This window comes from Rhincodon typus, chromosome 22 (genome assembly GCF_021869965.1).
Source record: "Rhincodon typus isolate 14 chromosome 22, sRhiTyp1.1, whole genome shotgun sequence".
NCBI classification, from domain to species: Eukaryota; Metazoa; Chordata; class Chondrichthyes; order Orectolobiformes; family Rhincodontidae; genus Rhincodon; species Rhincodon typus.
Genome location: NC_063353.1, coordinates 32,046,274 through 32,068,165, shown reverse-complemented (window position 1 = coordinate 32,068,165; position 21,892 = coordinate 32,046,274). Strand labels below are relative to the sequence as shown.

Sequence of the window (21,892 nt, the reverse complement as noted above, 5' to 3'; positions counted from 1 at the left end):
CAGTTCCATAGGAAAGAAGTGAAACATTGGAGAAAGGTGGATAGAAAGTTAGGTGTAGATTTGATTGATTGTGTTGTTGACTTTCACTCAAATGTTGATGTTTCTCCACCTATAACTTCAACAATAAGTATATGTTTTTGTCCATTTGCAGATCCACTACAGACTAATGGTGCAGGTACTTGATGAAAATGACAATCCACCAATGTTCCTTAAAGAAAATATTCAGCAAGTCAACATCAGTGAGGTGAGAGACTGACTGATGTCTCATATATTAAAGAAGAAGAACTTGCATTTATAAAGCACCCTTTGCAACCTCAGGAAGTTCCTAAGTCATTTATAACCAGTGTAGTAATTCCTTGAAGTGTAGTTACTGCAATAGCCAATTTGTGGACTGAAAGATCCACAGGAAACTTTTACATTCACCTTAGAGACTAGACTTGTCCATGCTCGGACTTGAGCACATAATCCAGTTTGGCCCTCTGTAAAGACCATGTCTATTTAATTTTCTGTATTTTTAATTCAGAAGATTGAGGGGGGATCTTAAGGAACATATAAAATTATGAAGGGAATAGATAAGATTGAAGTAGAGAGGATGTTTCCACTGGCAGGTGAAGCTAGGACAAGAGGGCATAGCCTCAAGATTAGAGGGAGCAAATTTAGAACTGAATTGAGAAGGAATTTCTTCACCCAGAGGGTTGTTAATCTATGGAATTCCTTGCCCAGTGAAGTAGTTGACGCTATTTCAGTAAATGTTTTTAAAGATAATGTAGATTTTTTTTGAACAATAAAGGAATTAAGGGATACGGTGAGAACGTGGGTAAGTGGATCTGAGTCCACAAAAAGATCAGCCATGATCTTATTGAATGGCGGAGCAGGCTCGAAGGGCCGGACAGCCTACTCCTGCTCCTAGTTCTTATGTTCTTAATTGTGGTCTGTAATGGAAAAAGAATTGTTTTAAAACAAGGATTATGGAAAGATTATTGCAGTTTTTAAAAGCAAGGAACCTGATACTCATTGCAAGCACTGCTATCACAGCTACTTGTTCAAACAATAACTGCAAGGAAGTTTGCAGATGAATTGGAGCCAAGGGGTATGTACAACTGGAGATTCAGCTGACAACAAGTAGCTGATTGGTCTGTAAACCAGTGACTAGTTGTCAATGATGAAGGCTTTCTGCCTGCCAACAACTGTGTGATCAATTCTCAAGTAGCTGAACAACTTGAGGCTGTGAACAGGATAGTGAGAAGCCTTCAGATCTCCAACAGCTCAGACATTCTCGTTGTTTTCTGCAGTAAAAGCTGCATTAAAACTTAAGAAAACTTGTGTATTTTTCCTTTGGCAGTTCATGTAAGCTGTGGATTTTCCTGAATAAGTTAGAGAATATTTAGAAGTATGAAGCAGTTGTCCTGTATCTCCTGTAAATCAGTGAAGGCGTCCAGAGAAGGAAGGCTAAAGCAACATTCTGATCAGCACAAGAACCATCTCAGCAGATCCTATAAACAGAAACCAGTGAATTATTTTCGACTTTCCCCTCCATCTAGAATACCCATTTTGTGTGTGTGTGTGTGTGTATAAATGTGCGTTTATAAGAGTGTTACAGTTTTAACTGGTACAGCTATATGCTCATGGCTCACAATTGTTTACATGTAGCTATTGCCTATTTGTTTATAATAAACAGTAATTCTTGATAAGTACAGTAACCTGGTTTGATTCTTGGCTATCTGTCAACTTAGGTCTGAATATCAGGCAAATTGGGGAATCCTGTATTTTATAACAAATCTTTAACTTTTATGACTTCACCAGAATTGCGAAATTTGATTTCCAGCGGTTACTCCAGTGGGGAGTAATTCTGAGAGAGGGCTGAAACAGTGCTGCACCTTTCAAAGTGCTGACTTTCAATTGAGGGTGTTATGTCAAGGCTCCATCTGAGCTCTTAGGTGGATGCAAAAAAATCCCATGGCATCATTTAGATGTAGGGCAAGGAAATTCTCCTGGCCAATATTTTTCCTCATTCACCATCATTAAACAAGATAGCATTATGATTTCATTACTGTTTGTGAGAAAATGTAGTGCTCCAATTGGCTACTATATTGCAACAGGGCATACATTTCAAAAAGAACTAAATTGAGTGCAAAGTGCTATAGGATGTCCTAGGTCATGAATGGTGCTATATAAATTCAAGTTCATTATTTTAATCTTCTTCAAGATTCCGTATGAAAGATTCCCTTCAAACTAAATACCATTTACCCTCTGACATTTTTTGGATTTTAAACCACCCAACTTTCAGGAGCATCTTTAAACTGTTTTTATTGTTCCATCCCCCACGTTTACAGTTCACGCCAGTCGGCAATGTTGTCTTCACACTGCAGGCACATGACAGGGACGGGGATGACCTCATCTACATGATTGATGGCGCATCGGTAGGTGGAAGCTAAAGAGTTGCAATTGAAACAACTGTCCTGTTGAGGAGTAGGTTGAATATCTCTTTCAAACAGGTGATGACATAGAATCTTTACCCTAATGAACAAAGTCACCCAGGCCATTATGCAGGTGTGATTCACCCCAATCTCCCTCCTAAAGGGATGAGTGCATGGGTAAAATGATTTTGAGTTTTGTTTCAGTTTCCAGTGAAGAAATGCAATAACACATAAACCCTTTGTACCTTCTGTGGGTCTTTAAATTGGTGCCTGTTGTTTAATTCCACAAGGTATGGCCTAGCAATGTTGGAAGCTTATTTTATGTTAATAAAAATGGCATAACTGGCATAAATTTGGGCATCAGAAAACACTACATCATAACTCCTTTATTTAAATATGCCTACCTGCATGTAGTCAGGCTAGTGCATATGGTTTAGTTAGTATATTACATATTATATTGCAATCTGTGGCAATCTGTTCCTTAAATTGTGTTTGGTTCTCAGTCCTGGTTCAGCCACAGCTAAAAGGAGGCAGAAAGCTGTAGGAAGTTGGATTAGAGGGTTGGCACTGAGAATGATGATCTGGTTGACTCTGGGGCACCTACCGATGAAAATGGAAGAGATGTAAGGACTGCTATACTCCCTACAAATCATTATTGTGCTATTAAAATAGGGACAGGGAACAATGTAAGAGTAGGGGTTGGAACACATTGGTTAGGAGCATAAAATGTGGGCATAAGGGGCAATTTTCAAGATCAGTGTCCCATGCCCAAAAGATAGCTAAAAGATATTTGACCAGTTATCAAAGTAAACCCATCTTTCAGGCACCCTAAATAAGCAATAAGCCCCCTCTGAGAAATTGGACTTCATGCAGCAGGAGCTAAACCAGCTTCCTTTCGCATTTGACAGCACATGTCAATTGGAGGGATATTTTCAAGAAATAATATGATTCCATAGTAGTACTCCAAATTGTCCCAACACTCTTGTTGCTCCACCCCCAACCATTACTGCCTCCAACTGTTATCACTCCCCTCAATCCCAGTGTCCATTGTCAAGCCACTGCTGACAAGTTGCCTGAAATTCATTTTTTGAAGATGGCTGAGGTGCCTGTGGAACTGTCAGCTGTTCACCTAATTCATGTCTACTGTCACTTCCCCTAACTATCTTCCAAACCCGAAATCTCTAGCTGGTTATCAAAGTCATCATGGGGATTCTAGTTTAAATCATAGCCAAAGTGTAGGGCAGCCAGAAGGGGGAGACAGGAAGAACATTAATTAGAGGAATCAATAAACATAGTAAGGTGATCCCATTCTTAATATTATAGTTAGTATGGAAAAATAGACTGGGAGAGGGAATGACTCCACTCTGTAAGATCCTGGGAGAACCCTGAAGGAATAGGAGATGGTGTATGGAGATTTTGCTTCAAAATAAAAAAAGGGAAGTAAATATACATTGGTAAGGGATTGTGGGGCTGGCAAATGTAAGGAAGAGTTTGTAGCAGTTCAAGAAGAGAAAGAGCAGAAATTGAAAGGATCAATGGTTATAGTAAAATCAAAGAGGCAGAGGCTAAAATGTTGCAATAGATAGAGAAAGCAAGATAGAGAGAAAATAGAGGTGGGGGGAGGAGACAGTTGTGTATCAGATGAGAAGCTTCTCACTGTCTCTTCACCTGCTGATGGATGAGTGAAGTCTATTGTTCTTTTCAAACTCCGTCCTTTTGTTGTAGAGTGATGCAGAATTCTTCATAATCAACTTACCGAGCAGTGGAAAGGTCCATTTGGCCCAGCAACTAGACTTTGAGGTGAAAAAGGAATTGGAGCTGATGGTTTATGCCATGGTATGGAAACTCATTTTTACACTGTGCTTTTTCTTTTGATGACACATTGCCTGCAGTTTCTTAACAAACAGAAACTACAGTTAAGGAGCCTCAGATGGTAGGGCTGACATTCAAGGTGATACTCTGATTCTGGAGATAAATTCTATGCTGAGACTGAGACAGTCGGGTTATAGCCATAATGATACTAAGACAATGATTGTGATAGTGCAGTGATTTTGCAGCAGTGGTGGTGATATCTGTAATGAGTTTGAATTAATGGGTGATATTGAGTATGAGATACCATATTTGGTATCTGCTGTAATATTGAGATAGTGAGGCTGGTGTGTGCAGGACTATTTCAATATTGTGGTTAATATCCTTGTTGTTACTGAAACAGCAGAAGTGACATTTGCAGTGACAGTGAGGTGACAGCAGTGATATTCATGGTGATACTGAGATTGTGAGAGGTGATATCTCTGATGAAATGGGAACCTTAGAAACCACAGGAAACCCCAGAGAAATCTGGCCTCCCCAAGCCCAGTGTTCTGTTTATTTTTAAGATTAATTTTGGATCCAATTCTAATTGATTTGAGACCTTTCTACCTCTGGATGGTTTATGAGGGATTAGCTGATTTGAAGCAGATTAAAAGCTAAGATTCTATGGAAACCGACCATCAATCTGAAAGATAGACCAAGACTATTCAAATACCAGCATGTTTTGTAAAGGTTAGGAGAGTAGATAAATCAAAAATCCTATTAATACAAGAAGGAATGAATGAAGGAAATCTATAGTAGGGGTAGGCTAAGAATGCATTGCAATAGGAGATGATACAGGGAATCTAAATTCCCACACAGTAAAGATCCAAGTGGATTGAATACGTTACCTTGGAAATGACAGATGCAGAAAATTGATAGAATAAATGGCAGCAGTACTGTTAAAAAAAAAGACAATGACAAGAAGAAGAGAGAGTGAAAGAAAGAAAAATGACGAAGGGATGAGCAAGAAGAGATAACAGAAAAAGGAGAGAAGAAAGAGAGAGAGAGCAGAACAAAAAGAGAAAAACTGAAGAGGAAGAGATGGGAGAATTGGAATTGGGGAAAGATCATTCAGGTTATCATCAGGGTTTTTAATTTCATCATTAATTATAACTTGCCTGGAATATTCTTGGAATGGTTCCAGCTTCACAATCATTACTTTACCAGATATACAGTGAAGGAACAAGAACCATTGTGAGGAAATCTCAGGCCCCTTTTTAATGTCCAGGTTACTTTGTTGTTATGACTTGCTATCACATCCTTCCCTGATCAGCTGTGTCAATCTCAGTAATTTAGCATTTCCTGCACTAATCTAACAGTGTCTATTACACAGGAAGTGAATACCAAAGAGAGATACAACACAACAGCGAAAATTACCATCAATGTATTAGATGGGGATGACCAGTACCCAAGATTCCTTCCCTGCAATTTCCTGTCACATGGAGCATCCAGGATTTGTGTCAATCCAATCTACACAGGAAATGTCACAGAGGCAAGGTTACCGGTAAGAGGCATTTTTCCAGAAGGTATTTGATGAGGTACCATGTAAAAGGTTATTGCACAGGATAGGAGTTCATTGTATTGGGGATAATGTATTCACATGGATTGAGGATTGGTTAACACACAAGACAGACAGCCAGGATTACTAGGTCTTTTTCAGATTGGAAAGTTGTAACTAATGGAATGCCCCATGGATCAGTGCTTAGAGCCACAATTATTTACTAACAATATTAATGACCTGAAGCAGGTAGCAGAATGTTATGTATCCAAACTTCTAGATGATACAAAAATAGGAGGGAGGGCATGTTGTGATGATGATGTAAGAAATCTGCACAGGGACATAGATAGGTTGAGTGAGTGGGCAAAAGCTTGGCAGATAGAATTTAATGTTGAAAAGTGTGATATCACATACTGTGGTGAGGAGAATCAAAACAGAGGCTGGTATTCAAATAGAGAGAGACTCCGAAAGGGTCAGTGCAAAGGAATCTGGGTGTTCTTATGTATGAAACACAAAAGTTTACCAAGCAGGTACAGCAAGTAATTAATAAAGTAAATTGAATTTTGGGCCTTATTGCTTGGAGTTGGAGTTTAAAAATAGGGAAATCTTGCTACAACTGAACAGTGTTAGTCCTGGAATACTGCGTACAATTTTGGTGCTTGTATTTAGGAAAGGATGGAGGCAGTTCAATAGAGATTCACTTCGCTGATTCCTGGGATGAAGGGGTTGACTTATCAAGAATGGCTAAATAGGTTAGGCCCTTATTCATTACAATTCATAAGAATGAGGGGTGGCCTTATTAAAACATACAAGATTCTCAAATTTTACTTATTTCAGTTTCTTTTCTATTACAGTTTCATGCTCTCCAACTCTCCCCAGGCTCCATATTAGCAGAGGATGGAGACATAGGACTTCAGACACCAGTTATATACTCGATCCTTGAAGGTCTGAACTCTAAAAGATTAACAAATCAATTCAAATAGCTAATCTCTAGCTTGAAGTAAAACAACAAATAAAAATCTCACCATATGATAGCATTGAGGGTGGGGTGGATAAGAGAGGGTATTATAACTGAAAGCCTTATGCTGTGTGTAGAGGATGTGATAGAAAATCTAGTAACCTGGGAGGGGAGCTGTTAGTGTGAGAGCTAGAGGGGTGGGGGGGGGGTGGTTCTCAGTGGAATTGGGAGGGCAAAGAGAAAAATGGCGTTGGGGCATCAGCTGGGGATCTGGCATGGAGGTGGCAGGAGAGCTAAACAGGGGTCTGTGGAAAAGCACCCATGTGGACATCACTTGGGTGTTCTGGTGAGGATTAGCAGGAGAATTGGGATTGAGGTCAGCAGGAGAATGGCACTGTTGTTTCACTGTTATCTCTCCTGCAGGTGATGATAACGGCAGATTTGAAATCAGCAATATTACTGGAGCGATAATGATGAGGTGGCCAGTCCGGAGCTATGTACAAAATCCATCATTCTCTCTGAAAATCATGGTAAAGAAAGTAGAGTCAGCCATAGTTCACAATTAAAATAAAAAATATCACTGAGACAATGAATGAACTGGCCATTCTGCCCAAAATTCATATACTGGATACTATCTGTTGCAGAATAATCCAGAAATAGCCCTCCCTCCTTCAACTGTACAGTCAGGAATGGATCAAAGCAGTGGATAATGGCTCTGGATAAATTAATAACCTCTTTCCATTCCTCCTTTCTACACAGTCCTGCTTGTCCTGAAGGCCTTGTTAAGTTTGGCTCCATGGGCAATAGAGACCCTTTTGTACATTAATCAATCAACCGTTCTTCAAGTGTGAGCTTAGACAATGATCATTGACAGATAATGCACCATAACTCCACACTACAATCAAGGCTGCTCAAACCTAAAATCCACTATTGACACTTAGAAGTCACTGGGCAGAATCACAAAAGGAACGTTGCCTTTTTTTTGTACTTGGCACCCTGCCATTACTTAGCTAAGAGTTCACACTTTGAAAAGCAAAGAAACCATGTTAAATCTACACTGGATCTTGTTTTGATCCTATTTAAAGTGCTGCACACAGTTCTTTTCTCTAAATTAAAAAGTGATTTACATAGATCAGACCAGAATTGCCTGGATATAATTATCAGAACGGCATGAGCAGGCTGGGATTGCCTTCTCTAGAAAAGAGAAGCCTAGCTACCTGATAGAGGTAACTACAGTTACAAAGTGGTTTGATAGGGTAGACATAGGGAGACATAGATAAAGGTAGACATCAATATATTTTGAATGGAGGCAGGGGCACACAAAATATGAGTGCTCAGTCCACCTGGGTGGCACGGTGGCTCAGAGGTTAGCACTGCAGCCTCACAGCGCCAGGGACCCAGGTTTGATTCCACCCTCGGGTGACAGTCTGTGTGGAGTTTGCACTTTCTCCCCGTGTCTGTGTAGGTTTCCTCTGGGTGCTCCAGTTTCCTCCCACAGTCCAAAGGTGTGCAGGTTAGGTGGATTGGCCATGCTAAATTGCCCGTAGTGTTCAGGGATGTGTAGATTAGGTGGGTTATACCGGGATGGCTCTGGGTGGGATGCTCCAAGGGTCGGTGTGGACTTGTTGGGCCAAAAGGCCTGTTTCCACGCTCTAGGGATTCTATAGGATTCTGTGATCTCTTTCCCTCATCCCAATCAGATTGTCCAGAATTCTCAAGGATAGGTATTTTAGTACATAATGCTGTTTAGATTTCCCCTACCATATTATTGCTTCTTCTGGGACTGACTTTCATTCCAGGAGCAAGCAGGGAATAATAAAAGGAATAGTGTCATTACGGCACTGGGGTGAGCACAGCTGGGTTACTCTGATGTTCTTTTCTCCAGGCTTCTCAAGTGGATGACCCCAGCAAATACGCAGTGACCAAGGTGTTGATTCATGTCCTGGTCCAGAATCGTCATCGGCCACGGTTTAACAAGATCGAGTATAAAGGATTTGTTCAGGAGCAACCTAACCCCTTTGCCCTGGTAGTCACTTATGGAAATAAACCCTTATTAGTGAAAGCAGTGGATCAAGATTTCAAAAACGTGAGTTAAAAATCATGTTTATTTTTAATATATCGTCCCTCATTCCCTCATCTTTCCATTGTCGAGGGTAATGAAGAGAAATTAAACTAAGGTGCTCTCTACTTACTAAGGTGGTGCAAAAAATCTGACACACTATTTGAAGAGAGCAGAGGAGTTGTCCGAGCGTCTTACCTGATATTCAGCTCAAGGATGCTGAAATATCAAAAGTGAACAAGTGAAAAAGTGAATGTTTCAGTTGTACAGAGACTTGATCAGGCCTCATCTCTTATGGAGTCTTAGGAGGATAGGAGGAGGCCATTTGACCCTTAATGCTCACAGTAGCCCTTTGAAAGAACTGTCCACCTAGTCACATTCTCCCTTCTCCATAACCCTATAAGCTTTTTCCTTGTTATGAAATGCAATGTTCTGTTTTGGGCTTCATACCTCAGGAAAAATTATATTTGAGGGGAAGGGATAGAGGTACAGACCAGAAAGACCAGAATGGTACCAGGGTTTAAAGGATTAACTAGCAATATATTTAGTGTATGTTCTCTTGAGTTCAGATGTTTGGGTTCTCTGATCCAGTTGTGTTTTAAACAATAAAAGGATGGGAGGTGGTCGGGCGGGAACATGAGGTTTTACTCAGTTGGTGAAACAGCTAGCATGTTGTTTAGAATAACACTAATTTTGTGGGGTTAGATTGCCATTGTAGCTGAGGTAGATTTGGGCCTGCCTCCTCACCCTGTCCTCTACCAATATCACAGAGTAAGCTATGATTCAGTGATCCTCAAATAATCAAGGATGCCTTTTGAAGGAGAGGAAGACAGCAAATACAGATAGACTATTACCTCTGATTATTTGCAAGAAGGGTTTGAGTTATAAGGAGAGGCTGGATAGGCTGGGACATTTTTCACTAGAGCGTGGGAGGTTGAGTGATGACCTTATAGAGGTTTATAAAATCATGAGGGGTATGGATGAGGTGAATGGCAAGTGTCTTTTCCCTAGGGTGGGGAATTTCAAGACTGGCGACATATTTTTAAGGTGGGAGAAGAAAGATTTTAAAAAGACATGAGGCGCAAGTGTTTTACACAATGGTTCGTGTATGGAATGAACTTCCAGAGGAAGTGGTGGGTGTGGGTACAGTTACAACATTTAAAAGACATTTGGATAAGTGCACAAGTAAGAAATATTGGAGGTATATGGGCCAAGCACAGGCAGGTGGGATAGTTTAGTTTGGGATTGTGGTTGGCATGGATTGGCTGGACCAAAGTGTCTGTTTCCATGCTGTATGACTCTATTACTCTATGAGATCAAAGATGAGAGGATTCAGATATGAAGGGATACTAGAGATTCTGAGGCTGTTTTCTTTAGATCCAAGAAGGTTAGGAGATCTAAAGTCTGGATAAATATAAGAGGTTTGATAAAGGAAATCAGGAAAACTATTTTCCTTGGTAGGTGATAGGCAAATTTAACAACATTCAAAAGAGTGAAGGTGGAGTTTAGAATTTTATTTTATGCCATGAGCTATCTGAGAAAACAGTGGAAAAAGAATCAGCTTTGAAAGGCGAAGTAGATAAATATTCTCCTTCACCCATGGATGTATTACCCAGATTTTATTGATATGAGACCTCCTAGGAGACTTGACAGGATGGAGGCTGGAAGGACTTTTTTCCCTAACAGGAGGGAACACCATTTAGATCTTAATGGGTATCCCATTTATAATGGAGACGAGAATTTATTTCCCTCAAAGGGTTGTACTCCATGAATTCTCTTTCCCAGCGACCAGCTGAGGAAGAGGCATTGAATATTTTTAAGGTTGAGTTAGACAGATCCTTAATTCATGAGGAAGTCCAAAATTTTTAGGCAGGAAAGTAGAATTTGTAAGTAGAAGAAAAATTTGAGATGGCAATCAAATCAATCATGATCTTGCCAGGAGGACGAACAAGATCAAGGAGCTGAATGTCTTACCCCGGCTTCTAATTCATATGTGCTTATGACTCATTCCAAAGTCAACATAATTCATCTCATCAAGACAGTGATCAAAGAAGTTCACAGGTCAGGATATATTCCCTCTTAGGCTAAATGAGCTTGATAATTGTACAAGACATTAGTGAGACCTCACCTGGAGTATTCTGTACAATTTTTGTCCCCTTACTGAAGGATGCATGTGAAATAACTTCATGAAGGTCGGTATCCTGTCACCAAGTCACCCTTTATTTACATGTGCATAGTACATGACACTGACCCAGCTGGCTCATAGCCGGCTCCTAGAGTGAACAGAACCCCTGACGCTCCTGTTTATATCCTTCAGCCAGGACTCTCTGATTGGACCAAGTTAATAGCCACCATTCAGGGAACTCGGCGCTCATATTCTATGAGGTCTACCCAGCAGGACCTCGTTCTAGTCACTACAGAATATAGTTGTATTGGAGTTCAGAGGAGGTTCACTAGATTGATTCCAGAGATGAGGGGTTTATTTTGAGATTGAGCAGTTTAGGCCTATATTGTCTGGAGTTTAAAAGAATCAGAGGAGATCTAATTAAGGTATCCTCATGCAGGACAATCTAGAACAAGAGGTTATAGTTTTAGGGTAAGCTGGAGCAAATGTAAAACAGAAATGGGGAGAAATAACTTCTGTCAATGGGTCCTGAATCTATGAAATTCACTACCACAGAGTTGGTGGATGCTGGGTTATTGAATAAATTAAATGAGGAGATAGATTTTTAACCCTTACGCTGAAGGGTTATGGAGAGCAGGCAGGCAAGTGGAGTTAAGGCCAAGATGAAATCAGCCCTGATTATATTAAATGGCAGAGCAGGCTCAAGAGTTGCCTACTCTTGCTGCGAGCTCTTATGTTCTTATGTTGTAAGAATGGAATATAACTGAAAAGTGTACATAGGCAGCAGTGGAAAAGATCAAATGTACAAGATTGATATAAATGCCTCCACCTGATTTTGTGCCCTTGTGTTACCCTAGGGCAGAAACCCGAAACTTATCTACACCCTGACAAATCAGTCCAATCACACACAGCTATACCAGATCACACAGGAAGGGCTCCTACTTGCTCGAACTAATCGATTGCATGCGCATGAAAAGTACATGCTGCAGGTAAGGGTGAAGTTTGGCAGAATATTCAAAGATGGGGGTATTCAAAGAAAAAGTAAAACTTCATCCATTCTGCAGCAGAAGAACTGGCTGTCTCTGATTGGCCATCTGTTCTCAGTAGGCCTTCAGCGTCTTGATTCCAGGGGAAGGTTCACCTATGACCTCACCACTGCCTTATTGGTTGTGACAGGGTAGGCCTTCCTGAAAACAGGTAATGTGGGTCTCTCATTGGGTCTCTATAGAGACTCCCAATGCCTCAATAAGATTCCATCCCATGTAATTATTGGATTTGTCATAAAGATCTAGACAGTTTCCTGATGCCCTTCAGAGAAGGTAACCTGCCATCTGTTTATTGCCTGGTCCATATGTGACTATGTTGACTCTAAACTGCTTTCTGAAGTGGCCTAGCAATCCATTTCAAACCCTTACTGGTGATCCTTTCCATTCCTAGTTTAACATTTTCTTCGAAGTGTCTCTCTTATTACCATCATTACTCTGACTGACTTGGCACTATCATCAGCCCCTTTCATGTGCCAACAGACCTTGATGTGGAATATTCCTTCTTTGCTACCTCTTTATGTCTCAAGTACTGTCCTGAGTTATTATAGCACTGATTCACTGTTAGCAGAATGAATTTTCACAATATTTTCTCAAATGCTTTTCATTTTTCATTCCAAAAGAGGTACTAAAATTTGACCTATGTGCACAGATTGTTGGATCCGATAATGATTCAGGGGACACTGTCAGCACCAAGGTCAATGTTGAAGTTCTTCACTCAAGTCAGCCAGGTAAGCCTATCAACAAAACTATCAATCTCTCCTCCATGATTACACTAAAGCAGCATTAGCTTGGTAATCATCCCAAATCATTAAGTGTGGAGAGTGTACAAAGCTTGGGAGAAACAGGCAACTCTGGAACTACAGTGCTCAAAGCTCTCAATTATTGAAGCATTCCTCATCTCATATTAATTCTGTTACAGACTGTTTGATAGATAAGTTTATTTTTTATGATTAGTCAACAACTCCATTACTGTTGTCACATGTGACTAGTAGGATGGTAGAATGCAAACTAGATGGACCTTGGTCATTTCTCTTCCAGGTGGTAATGTTCCCATGCATGTGCTGCTCTTGTCCTTCTATGATGTGAAGATGCCGGTGTTGGGCTGGGGAGGACAAAGTCAGAAGTCACATGATACCGGATTATAGTCCAACAGATTTATTTAAAGTCACAAAGTTTCAGAGTGCTGCTCGTTCATCAGGTGAAGTGTCACCTGATTAAAATCTTGTGATTTTAAATAAACTTGTCCTTCCAGGTGGTAGAGGTTGTAGGTTTGGAAGGCGCTATCAAAAAAACCTTTGTGATTTAATGCAGTGCACCTTGCAGATGACAGACTGGTAGATGTCAACTTTAAGGCCATGCTGGTAACTTCAAAGAAATGCATGGATTTAAACTGACTTGCAACAATTCACTTGGTAGGAGTACATAGCCATTATGATCCAGACCTCATGACGCCAAAACTTTGGCTTGCAATTCACTTTGGCAAGGCCTGCAGTATGGTGTGTAGCAGGCCTGAGACCCCCACCTTGGTAATGTAGGTCCAAAGGTCACAAAAGACTTCAGATATTTAACATCCAATCAGAGCTTTCTATTACAACCCGTAGCAAATCCTGCAGTGTATTACCTCAGATGGTTGCATGGCTGGTTTGTGATGCACAGTGATACTAACAGTGCAGGTGAAATTCCTGCATTGTCTGAAGTTACCATGAAGGTCCTGCCTTCTTAACCTCACCCCTCACCTGAGGTGTGGTGACAGTCAGGGTAAATTCAACACCAGTTGTCTCTCTCTAATAAAAGAGCAGCCTGTTGGGACTATGATGACTTTATTTTCTTTGATACTTATATTTATAAACTAAATCTTCATTGGATGGCTGAGAACTGAAGACCAACAGTTACTTATTTCTCATCCTCCAACTATGGATGTGGCTGTTCCACAGTGTTGTGGCTGACCTCAAAATTGGGCTCAGTGATAAACGTACTCCCATGACAATGACGACTTTATGAAAATTAACCAAATCTTGCATAGAAATAAAAAAACACAGATGTTTCCCCATGTAAGGTCCATTGCGCCCAGACCACTAAATTTTATCAACTTATGTGATCCAATGACATTTTTCTCCTGTTATTTTGTAGTTCCAACTGGACTTCCCAAAGAAAGCAGGAAGCACAGTTCTAAGGAAATGGGATTGTTGGGAGGAATCATTGGCGTATTACTCCTCCTCCTTATTGTCGCATTTGTCCTACTTGTGTATAACCTGAGGCGTCGACACAGGCAACATAGACAAAGGGGCACTGTTGCAGCAGAACGAAATACCAATGTGGTAAGATACCGTGGCTTTAACCTGCATGTATATGTGAAAAATATATAGACAAGGGCATCTGGCACTGTAATTCATTATGTTCTTAAAATGAGAAAACCATGGCAAAGTTAGTATGTAAATTAAGAAGTATTATTACAAGCTTCTAAAAGTTCATCAAGCCTGTCCTGCAATGTATGGGTCAGAAAATGGCTAGACTCTCTCCTTAGCCTAACACCTGAGGCAAAAACAAAAGAAAAACCAAGGTCCAGGCAGGAAATTATACTCCCTAAAATTCTTTTTCAAGCCACTCCAGCAGTCAGAACAAGTGCAGGAAATCCATACACAAACTCTTATCTAAGGAATGATGTTGACCTTTTAAGGGCCTGTAGAATGTAAAAAGGAGGGTGATCAAGAGTTCTCCAATCAACTCAATGTCCCAGCATTGGGGAAACCTCTCGTACCAGGAAGAATAAATTTAGTGAACATTTGTTATTCTGTCTCTAATGTTGGTAGAATCCTTTCATAGGCAGGAGACCAAAACTGTACACAGCACTCCAGGTGTGGTCTCACCAAAGCCATACACAATAGCAGAAACTTTTGTTACTTCAATATTAAAAACCACTTGCAATAAAATTTATCACAGTACTTGCCCGTAAAATTGCTTGCCGTATTTGCAGATTAATTTTTTTTAAGATTTGTGTACAAGAGCAACCAAATCCCTATGAATCTCACCTTTTCCTTTCTTCCTACCATATTTCAAAATTTCACTCACTGCATTACGCTCTATTTAGCATCTTTGTTGTCTAATCACCCAATTCACATCCCTCTGTACAGTCTTCTTTGCATACCTTCTTTGCAGCTTTGAATCATTTGCAAAATGGATAAGCTTTTTTTTTGTGAAGGAGGCCAGACCTGGAGACTAAAGTAAAATATAGTCATCAATAAATCTAGGATGGAATCAGGGAGAAACTTGTTTATCCAGAGAGTGATTAGATATTAGAAGGAGTATCTGAGGTGAGTCACAAGAATTTTTTTCAGACTCAACTGGAGTGTTGTGCCCAATTTTGGGCACTGTACCTTAGAAAAGTGAAGACTTTAGAGAGGGTACAGAAAATAGAAAAAGTTTATGAGAATGGTTCGAGCCATAAGAGACTGCAGTTAAGTGCATTTATTATAGATTCTAAGGTTGTTCTCTTCAGGTCAAAAATCACACAACACCAAGTTGTAGTCCAACAGGAACAAAAACAGAAATTGCTGGAAAAGCTCAGCAGGTCTGGCAGCATCTGTGAAGAAAAAATCAGAGTTAACATTTTGGGTCCAGTGACCCTTCCTCAGAACTAGTTTTTATAGTCCAACAGGTTTGTTTGAAAACACTAGCTTTCAAAGCTCTGCTCCTTCCTCAGGTGTGGTGTGGAACAGGAGGTACACCAACACAAAATTTATAAGCAGAAAGGTAACAACCCTAAAAACGTGCATGTGTATGTGCACGTGAGAGAGAGAGAGGCTCTGTGTGTGTGTGTGTGTGTGTGTGTGTATGTGTGCGCGTGTGCGTGTGTGCGCGCGCGTGTTCGTGAGAGAGGTCTGTGTGAGTGTGCGAGTATGTGTGTGTAAATGTGTTTGTGCGACAGAATGTGTATGTGTACGTGTGGGTGAGTGTGTGTGTTTTGAGAAAGTCAGTGAGTGTGAGGGAATGTATGTGTGTGAGGGTGCATGTATGTGAGAAAGGGTCTGTGTGAGTGTAAGCGTGTTTGTGTGAGAGAGAGAGAGTATATAGTATGGTGGGGTTACCTGTAGCATGACATGAACCCAAGATCACAGTTCAGGCTGCCCTCATGGCTACCAAACTTGGCTATCAGCCTCTGCTCAGCGATTTTGTGTTGTTATGTATTTCAAAGTCTGCCTTGGAGGATGTTTACTCAAAGATCCGAGGTCGAATGTCCTCCCCCAATGGAAAGGAACACCCCTGTCTGGCGATTGTTGCGCGGTGTCCATTCATCCGTTGTCGTAGTGTCTGCATAGTCTCACCAATGTACCATGCCTCAGGGCATTCTTGTCTGCAGCGTATGAGATGGACAACATTGGCTGAGTCACATGAGTATCTGTCGTGTACAAAGTGGGTAGTGTTCCCATATGTGATGGTGGTATCCTTGTTGATGATCTGACATATCTTGCAGAGATTGCCATGGCAGGGTTGTGGTCAATGTTGTCCTGAAGGCTGAGTAGTTTGCTGTGAACAATGTTCTGTTTAAGGTTTGGCAGTTATTTGAAGGTGAGAAGTGGAGTAGGGAAGATTGTGGTGAGGTGCTCGTCGCCATCGATAATGTGTTGAAGGCTGCGACACACTGGATGACTTAGGGTATGCTATTGGTTGTATTCCGTGTCTTTCTTCTGAGGAGATCATTATGGTTTTTTGCTGTGGCTTGTCGGAACTGGCGATTGATGAGTTGAGCATCGTATCCCGTTCTTATGAGGACGTCCTTCAATGCTGCCACAGCGAAAAACCGTAATGACCTCCTCAGAAGACAAACATGGGATATGACCAGTAAGGTACCCTTCATCATCCAGTACTTCCTGGGAATGGAGAAACTATGCCATGTTCTTCGATGATGAGCACCTCAGCACGATCTTCCCCATGCCTTCACTTCTTGCCTTCAAATATCTGCCAAACCTTAAACAGACCATTGTTCGCAGCGAACTACCCAGACTTCAGCACAGCATCAACCACAACCTTGCCATGGCAACATCTGCAAGACATATCAGATCTTCGACATGGACAATACCATCACACGTGGGAACATCACCCACCACACACACAGCAGATACTCATGTGACTCGGCCGACGTTGTCTATCTCATACGCTGCAGGCAAGGATGCCCCAAGGCATGGTAAACTGGTGCAACCACACAGACGCTACGACAACAGATGAATGGACACCGCACAACAATCGGCAGACAGGAGTGCTTCCTCCTAGTGGGGGAACACTTCAGAAGTCAAGGGCATTCAGCCTTCGATCTTTGGGTAAACGTTCTCCAAGGTGCACTTTGAGATACACAACAATGCAAAATCGCTGAGCAGAGGCTGATAGCCAAGTTTGGTTCCCATGAGCGTAGCCTCAATTGTGATCTTGGGTTCGTGTCATGCTACAGGTGACCCCACCACACTATATACTCTCACACACACACTCACATACGCACAAACGCACACACACATTCTGTCACACAAACACACTTACACACACACTCACAAAGACTCTCTCTCTCACACACACATGCTCACACACATATACTCTCTCACACTCTATCTCACACACACACATACACACCACACATATAAATCTATGAGGTGAATTATTTCATCAAAGATGTCTGTGTATTTGCAGATACATTCTATTTTGTTCAAAAAAAACCAACCTGACTCCAAGTTAAAGCACAGACACATTCTAACCAAGGCTCCACACCTAAAATGCATTGTCTGACCTGAGATGTCACCTGTTGTATACATTGATAAAACCTTTAATTATCTCAGGGCAATGGCTTGAAAGAAATCCTGGGATTTGCATTTTAATCAATAGAAATCTGTATCTCCTTTCCAACTGATTAAAGATTCAACTGGAGGCGGTCAGCGAGCCATTTGTTACCTTTCTGCTTATAAATTCAGTGTCGGTGTACCTCCTCTTTTAAACTACACCTGAGGAAGGAGCAGAGCTTGGAAAGCTAGTGTTTTCAAATAAACCTGTTGGACTATAACCTGGTGTCGTGTGATTTTTGACTTTGTCCACTCCAGTCCAACACTAGCACCACCACATCATATTCTCTTAAGGGAAGGGAAGTTTGAGACATATGATAAAGGTGTTCAAACACACAAAGTATCTGGGCAGAGCAGCTAGAAAGTAACTGTTCCTTTCAATGGAGGGATCAAAAACCAGAAGATGTCAATTTAAGGTCATTGGTAAGAGAAGCAAACGTGACTTAACAAACTTTTTGCTTTACAGAGTGAGTAATTAGGATTTGGAATGTACTGCTTAAGTACGGTGGAACCAGATTAAGTTGTGGCATTCAAAAGGAAATTGGTTGAGCACCTGAAGAGAGAAGATTTTCAGGGTTATGGGGAAAGGGCAGAGGAGTGGGACTGTGAGTTATTCCTGAGAGAGCCAGCTTAGGCTTGATAAACTGAATGGTCTTCTGAGTACTACCCATTTTATGATTTTATTCTGTTAGTGGCATATATACACATAAAGATAAGCTACACAAGTTCATGAACGACAACCTAAATTTTGACAAATCTAAATTGTCAGTATAATTCGTCACACACTCAGGATTATTGCTCCAGTTGCTGAATCACATCTAATTTTGAACACTGTGTTGTACATTTTGCAAGCAGGTTGGATCAGTACATTGCTTATTCGAAAACATTGATGGGAAATGTTGTTTTATGGCCAATTTAGGATTGTCAGTCAAACTCAACAGTGTGGCACACTTATATGTACGAGAAGCTATGAATGTTAATACACAGGGTTTACACAGGAATGTTTGCAAACAGAAAGAACATGCACTCACACAGCAGTTGTATTAACTTGGCAAAATAGGTGACAGTCATTGCCTAGTTCAGTTCTAAAGACAATGCCTTTACCAATCAATTTCAACCTTCCTGGTGTAGACTCTGGGGGGAGCTTAGTAGTTAACTGGCTGGCATCATTGACTGGTGCATTTTCCATGGCAACACCTCAACCAAACAGATTTTTTTCAAAGCAACTGCACACCCTTCATACAGTATAAATGTTGTTTTCCCTTTACTTAGGTATTATCCTGAAGAATGCAAGACTAAAAGCTTTGACTGTGTCTTTTTTCATCAATATTCAAATTCTGTACTACTAAAGGACTACTTGAATGTCTTTTGATAAATAGACAATGGCTTTTCAGACTTAAGCCTGACATTTTATGCCTTTGCTAACATCACATAATCAGAATCATAGAATCCCTACAGTGTGAAGTGGGCCATTCAGCCCATTAAGTCCGTAACGACCCTCCAAAGAGCATCCCACCCAGACCAACCTCCCTACCCTGCCCTGATTGTCATTTGGGATCTTTATGTGCCCAAAGGGGCATGGCCCCATTGAATTTCTAGGACAAGTTTTTGAAAAAAAAGTAATTTATGGATTTTTCTAATTTTCCTTCAGTTACATTTCCAGGTATATTAATGGCTTTATTTATTTAGAATTCCAATATGCAAGGGAATTTGCATGAGTTTGACTTATTTGGAAACAACAATTAAAAAACACTTGCATATTTGTGTAAGAATGGATTAAAGCTATGGGTGTCACTGCATGGCAACAAAGTATAAAATTACTAATTCATAACAGGCCACTTGGTATTGAAGGGCAGATAAATATCACTAATCCAGAAGAACATGGTGACTGAGTTAAAATGTGTATTCTTGATCCATAGCTTCCCTAGGAGCTGAAAATGCTTTCTCTTGCTTTTTTGAAGGAACTAGTTCATCTCAGATCCATGTGTGATATTTTACTAACTCACTAGCACATTAAAATTAAGGAGATGCTTAAAGTAGCATCCAATAATGTGACACAAAACTTTCAGAAGAACCAAGACTAGATGGGACAAAAACAAAGTTGCTGGAAAAGCTCAGCAGGTCTGGCAGCATCTGTGAAGGGAAAAAGAGTAAATGCTTCATGTTCGGTGACCCTCCTTCACAGTGAAGGAAAAAAGAGTAAATGCTTCATGTTCGGTGACCCTCCTTCACGGTGAAGGAAAAAAGAGTAAATGCTTCATGTTCGGTGACCCTCCTTCACAGATGCTGCCAGACCTGCTGAGTTTTCCAGCAACTTTGTTTTTGTTCCTGATTTACAGCATCTATAGTTCTTTTGGTTTTTATTAAGACTAGTTGGGTATCACTAAGTCCACATAATAAGAATGGACGAATGCATATCACTGAAAACCAATTTGCATTGGAAATTGGTGAATTATACTTCCTCTGACACCGTGTGCTGGCAATATGCAGCACAGAACTTTGTAGAATACAGTAACCTGAAGGGAGGCTAGAAGGCCTGTAAATCAGACAGGTCACTTATTCTAACTTGTTCCAGGCGTGTTGGGAAAACACATTTAATGTGTACATGTGACCATTCAAATCTTTATCGAAAATGTATTTAAAGTGCTGAACTGTCTGTGACTGAGGGGAAAAAACTGACTCATTTTCTCTCTCTCCTTGCCTCATTTTCCTTTTATTCACCACTTGCTGTTCTCAGAAGTTAAAGTGGTTCCAGCTGGTGAGTGTGTGGGATCGTCCTGCATTCTTCTCTCTGTCTTTCCAGTGGGTTCAAACTTAGAACAGCCAGAGCAATTGAGGGGCTGTAATAAGTGGGGTGACTGTGTGCTTAACTCATTAAATCCAGTGGGGCTGTGAATTTGAACCTGAAGCCTGCCCTGTAATTCAGACTTCCCTGTCTTTGTTGGATTTCAACTGTTCATTTCTCAGTTGAGTCAACGGATAGACACAATAGAACACAACTTGTGATCCAATCCATTTATGTTGTAAAAGAATTTTGAATTGCTTTCTGTGAAAAATTGAACCTAATTAAGAGAAAAAGACAACTTCACAAAGTGGTGAATGTTTGGAAAGGATTACAAATGGAAGTGTCTGAGTTCGATATTGTCAATAATTTTAAGGGGAATTGCACAGGCATTTGATGAGAAATTCAATGGATAATTATGTACAGTTTATGGCACTAGGGTTAATCTGAAGGATCAGAATGATTTTTTCTGGTTCTGTATGGTTTGAAATATGAAAAGTCCATTTGTTCTTTTGTTTTGCTCTGTCCATTTATTTGTATGTTAAACTGATACCACTTCCCAAGACTAGTTATCTACAATTGTCTCATTTAAGGGTTAAAATACTCCCTGTGGCCTCAACTATTTACAATCTATATCAACGACTTGGATGAAGGAATTGAATGTATGTTTGCTGACAATACAAAGAAAGATAAGAAAGCAAGTTGTGAAGAGGACATAACCTATCTATCTCCCGTTGTGTAAATCAACAAAAAAAATTAGAAGATGGAGTGAAATGTGGGAAAATGTGAACTTGCCTATTTTGGCAGCCACATGTTATTTAAAATAGTCTGAGACTGCAGAACTGTACAGAGGGATCAAGGTGTCCTAGTGCACACATTACAAATACTATGAAGGTACAGCAAGTGATTAAGACAAATACAATGTTGTTAATTGCAAGGGGAAATCAGTATAAAATAGTAGGTTTTGCTAGAATTATGTAAGCCTTTGGTGACTACACCTGAAGTGTTGTGCACAAGTTTAGTCCCTATATTTAAGAAATGATATGAGTGTATTAGAAACAGTGCACAGAACATTCACTTAACTGATTTCTAGGATGAAGGACTATGTTATGGGGAAAAATAGATAGTTTTGGCCCGCATGTATTGAAATTTAGAAGATTGACAGGTGATCTTATTGACGCATATATATTCCTGAGGTGAAAAATAGGTAGATGCTGAAGGGATGTTTCCTTTATAAAATGAGATTAGAACTGGTTTAATCATTAGGGGCCTGTCATTTAAGGTAGAAACAAGGAGATTATTTTTCTCTCAGAATGTTGTATTTAATGGAAGAC

The 21,892-nt window shown here is 40.4% G+C and overlaps 1 protein-coding gene across 1 annotated transcript in view; it reads left to right on the top strand.

The window, feature by feature from the left end:
- The window catches only part of LOC109915240, a 34,978-nt gene that overhangs the window by 8,717 nt on the left and 4,369 nt on the right, over positions 1-21,892 (top strand). The window contains exons 4-13 of the mRNA XM_048609981.1: positions 152-244; positions 2,334-2,420; positions 4,143-4,253; positions 5,602-5,772; positions 6,621-6,711; positions 7,148-7,254; positions 8,610-8,810; positions 11,766-11,897; positions 12,604-12,682; positions 14,085-14,272. Coding sequence (XP_048465938.1) covers positions 152-244; positions 2,334-2,420; positions 4,143-4,253; positions 5,602-5,772; positions 6,621-6,711; positions 7,148-7,254; positions 8,610-8,810; positions 11,766-11,897; positions 12,604-12,682; positions 14,085-14,272 — 1,260 coding nt within the window. The remainder of the gene's footprint in view (positions 1-151; positions 245-2,333; positions 2,421-4,142; positions 4,254-5,601; positions 5,773-6,620; positions 6,712-7,147; positions 7,255-8,609; positions 8,811-11,765; positions 11,898-12,603; positions 12,683-14,084; positions 14,273-21,892) is intronic.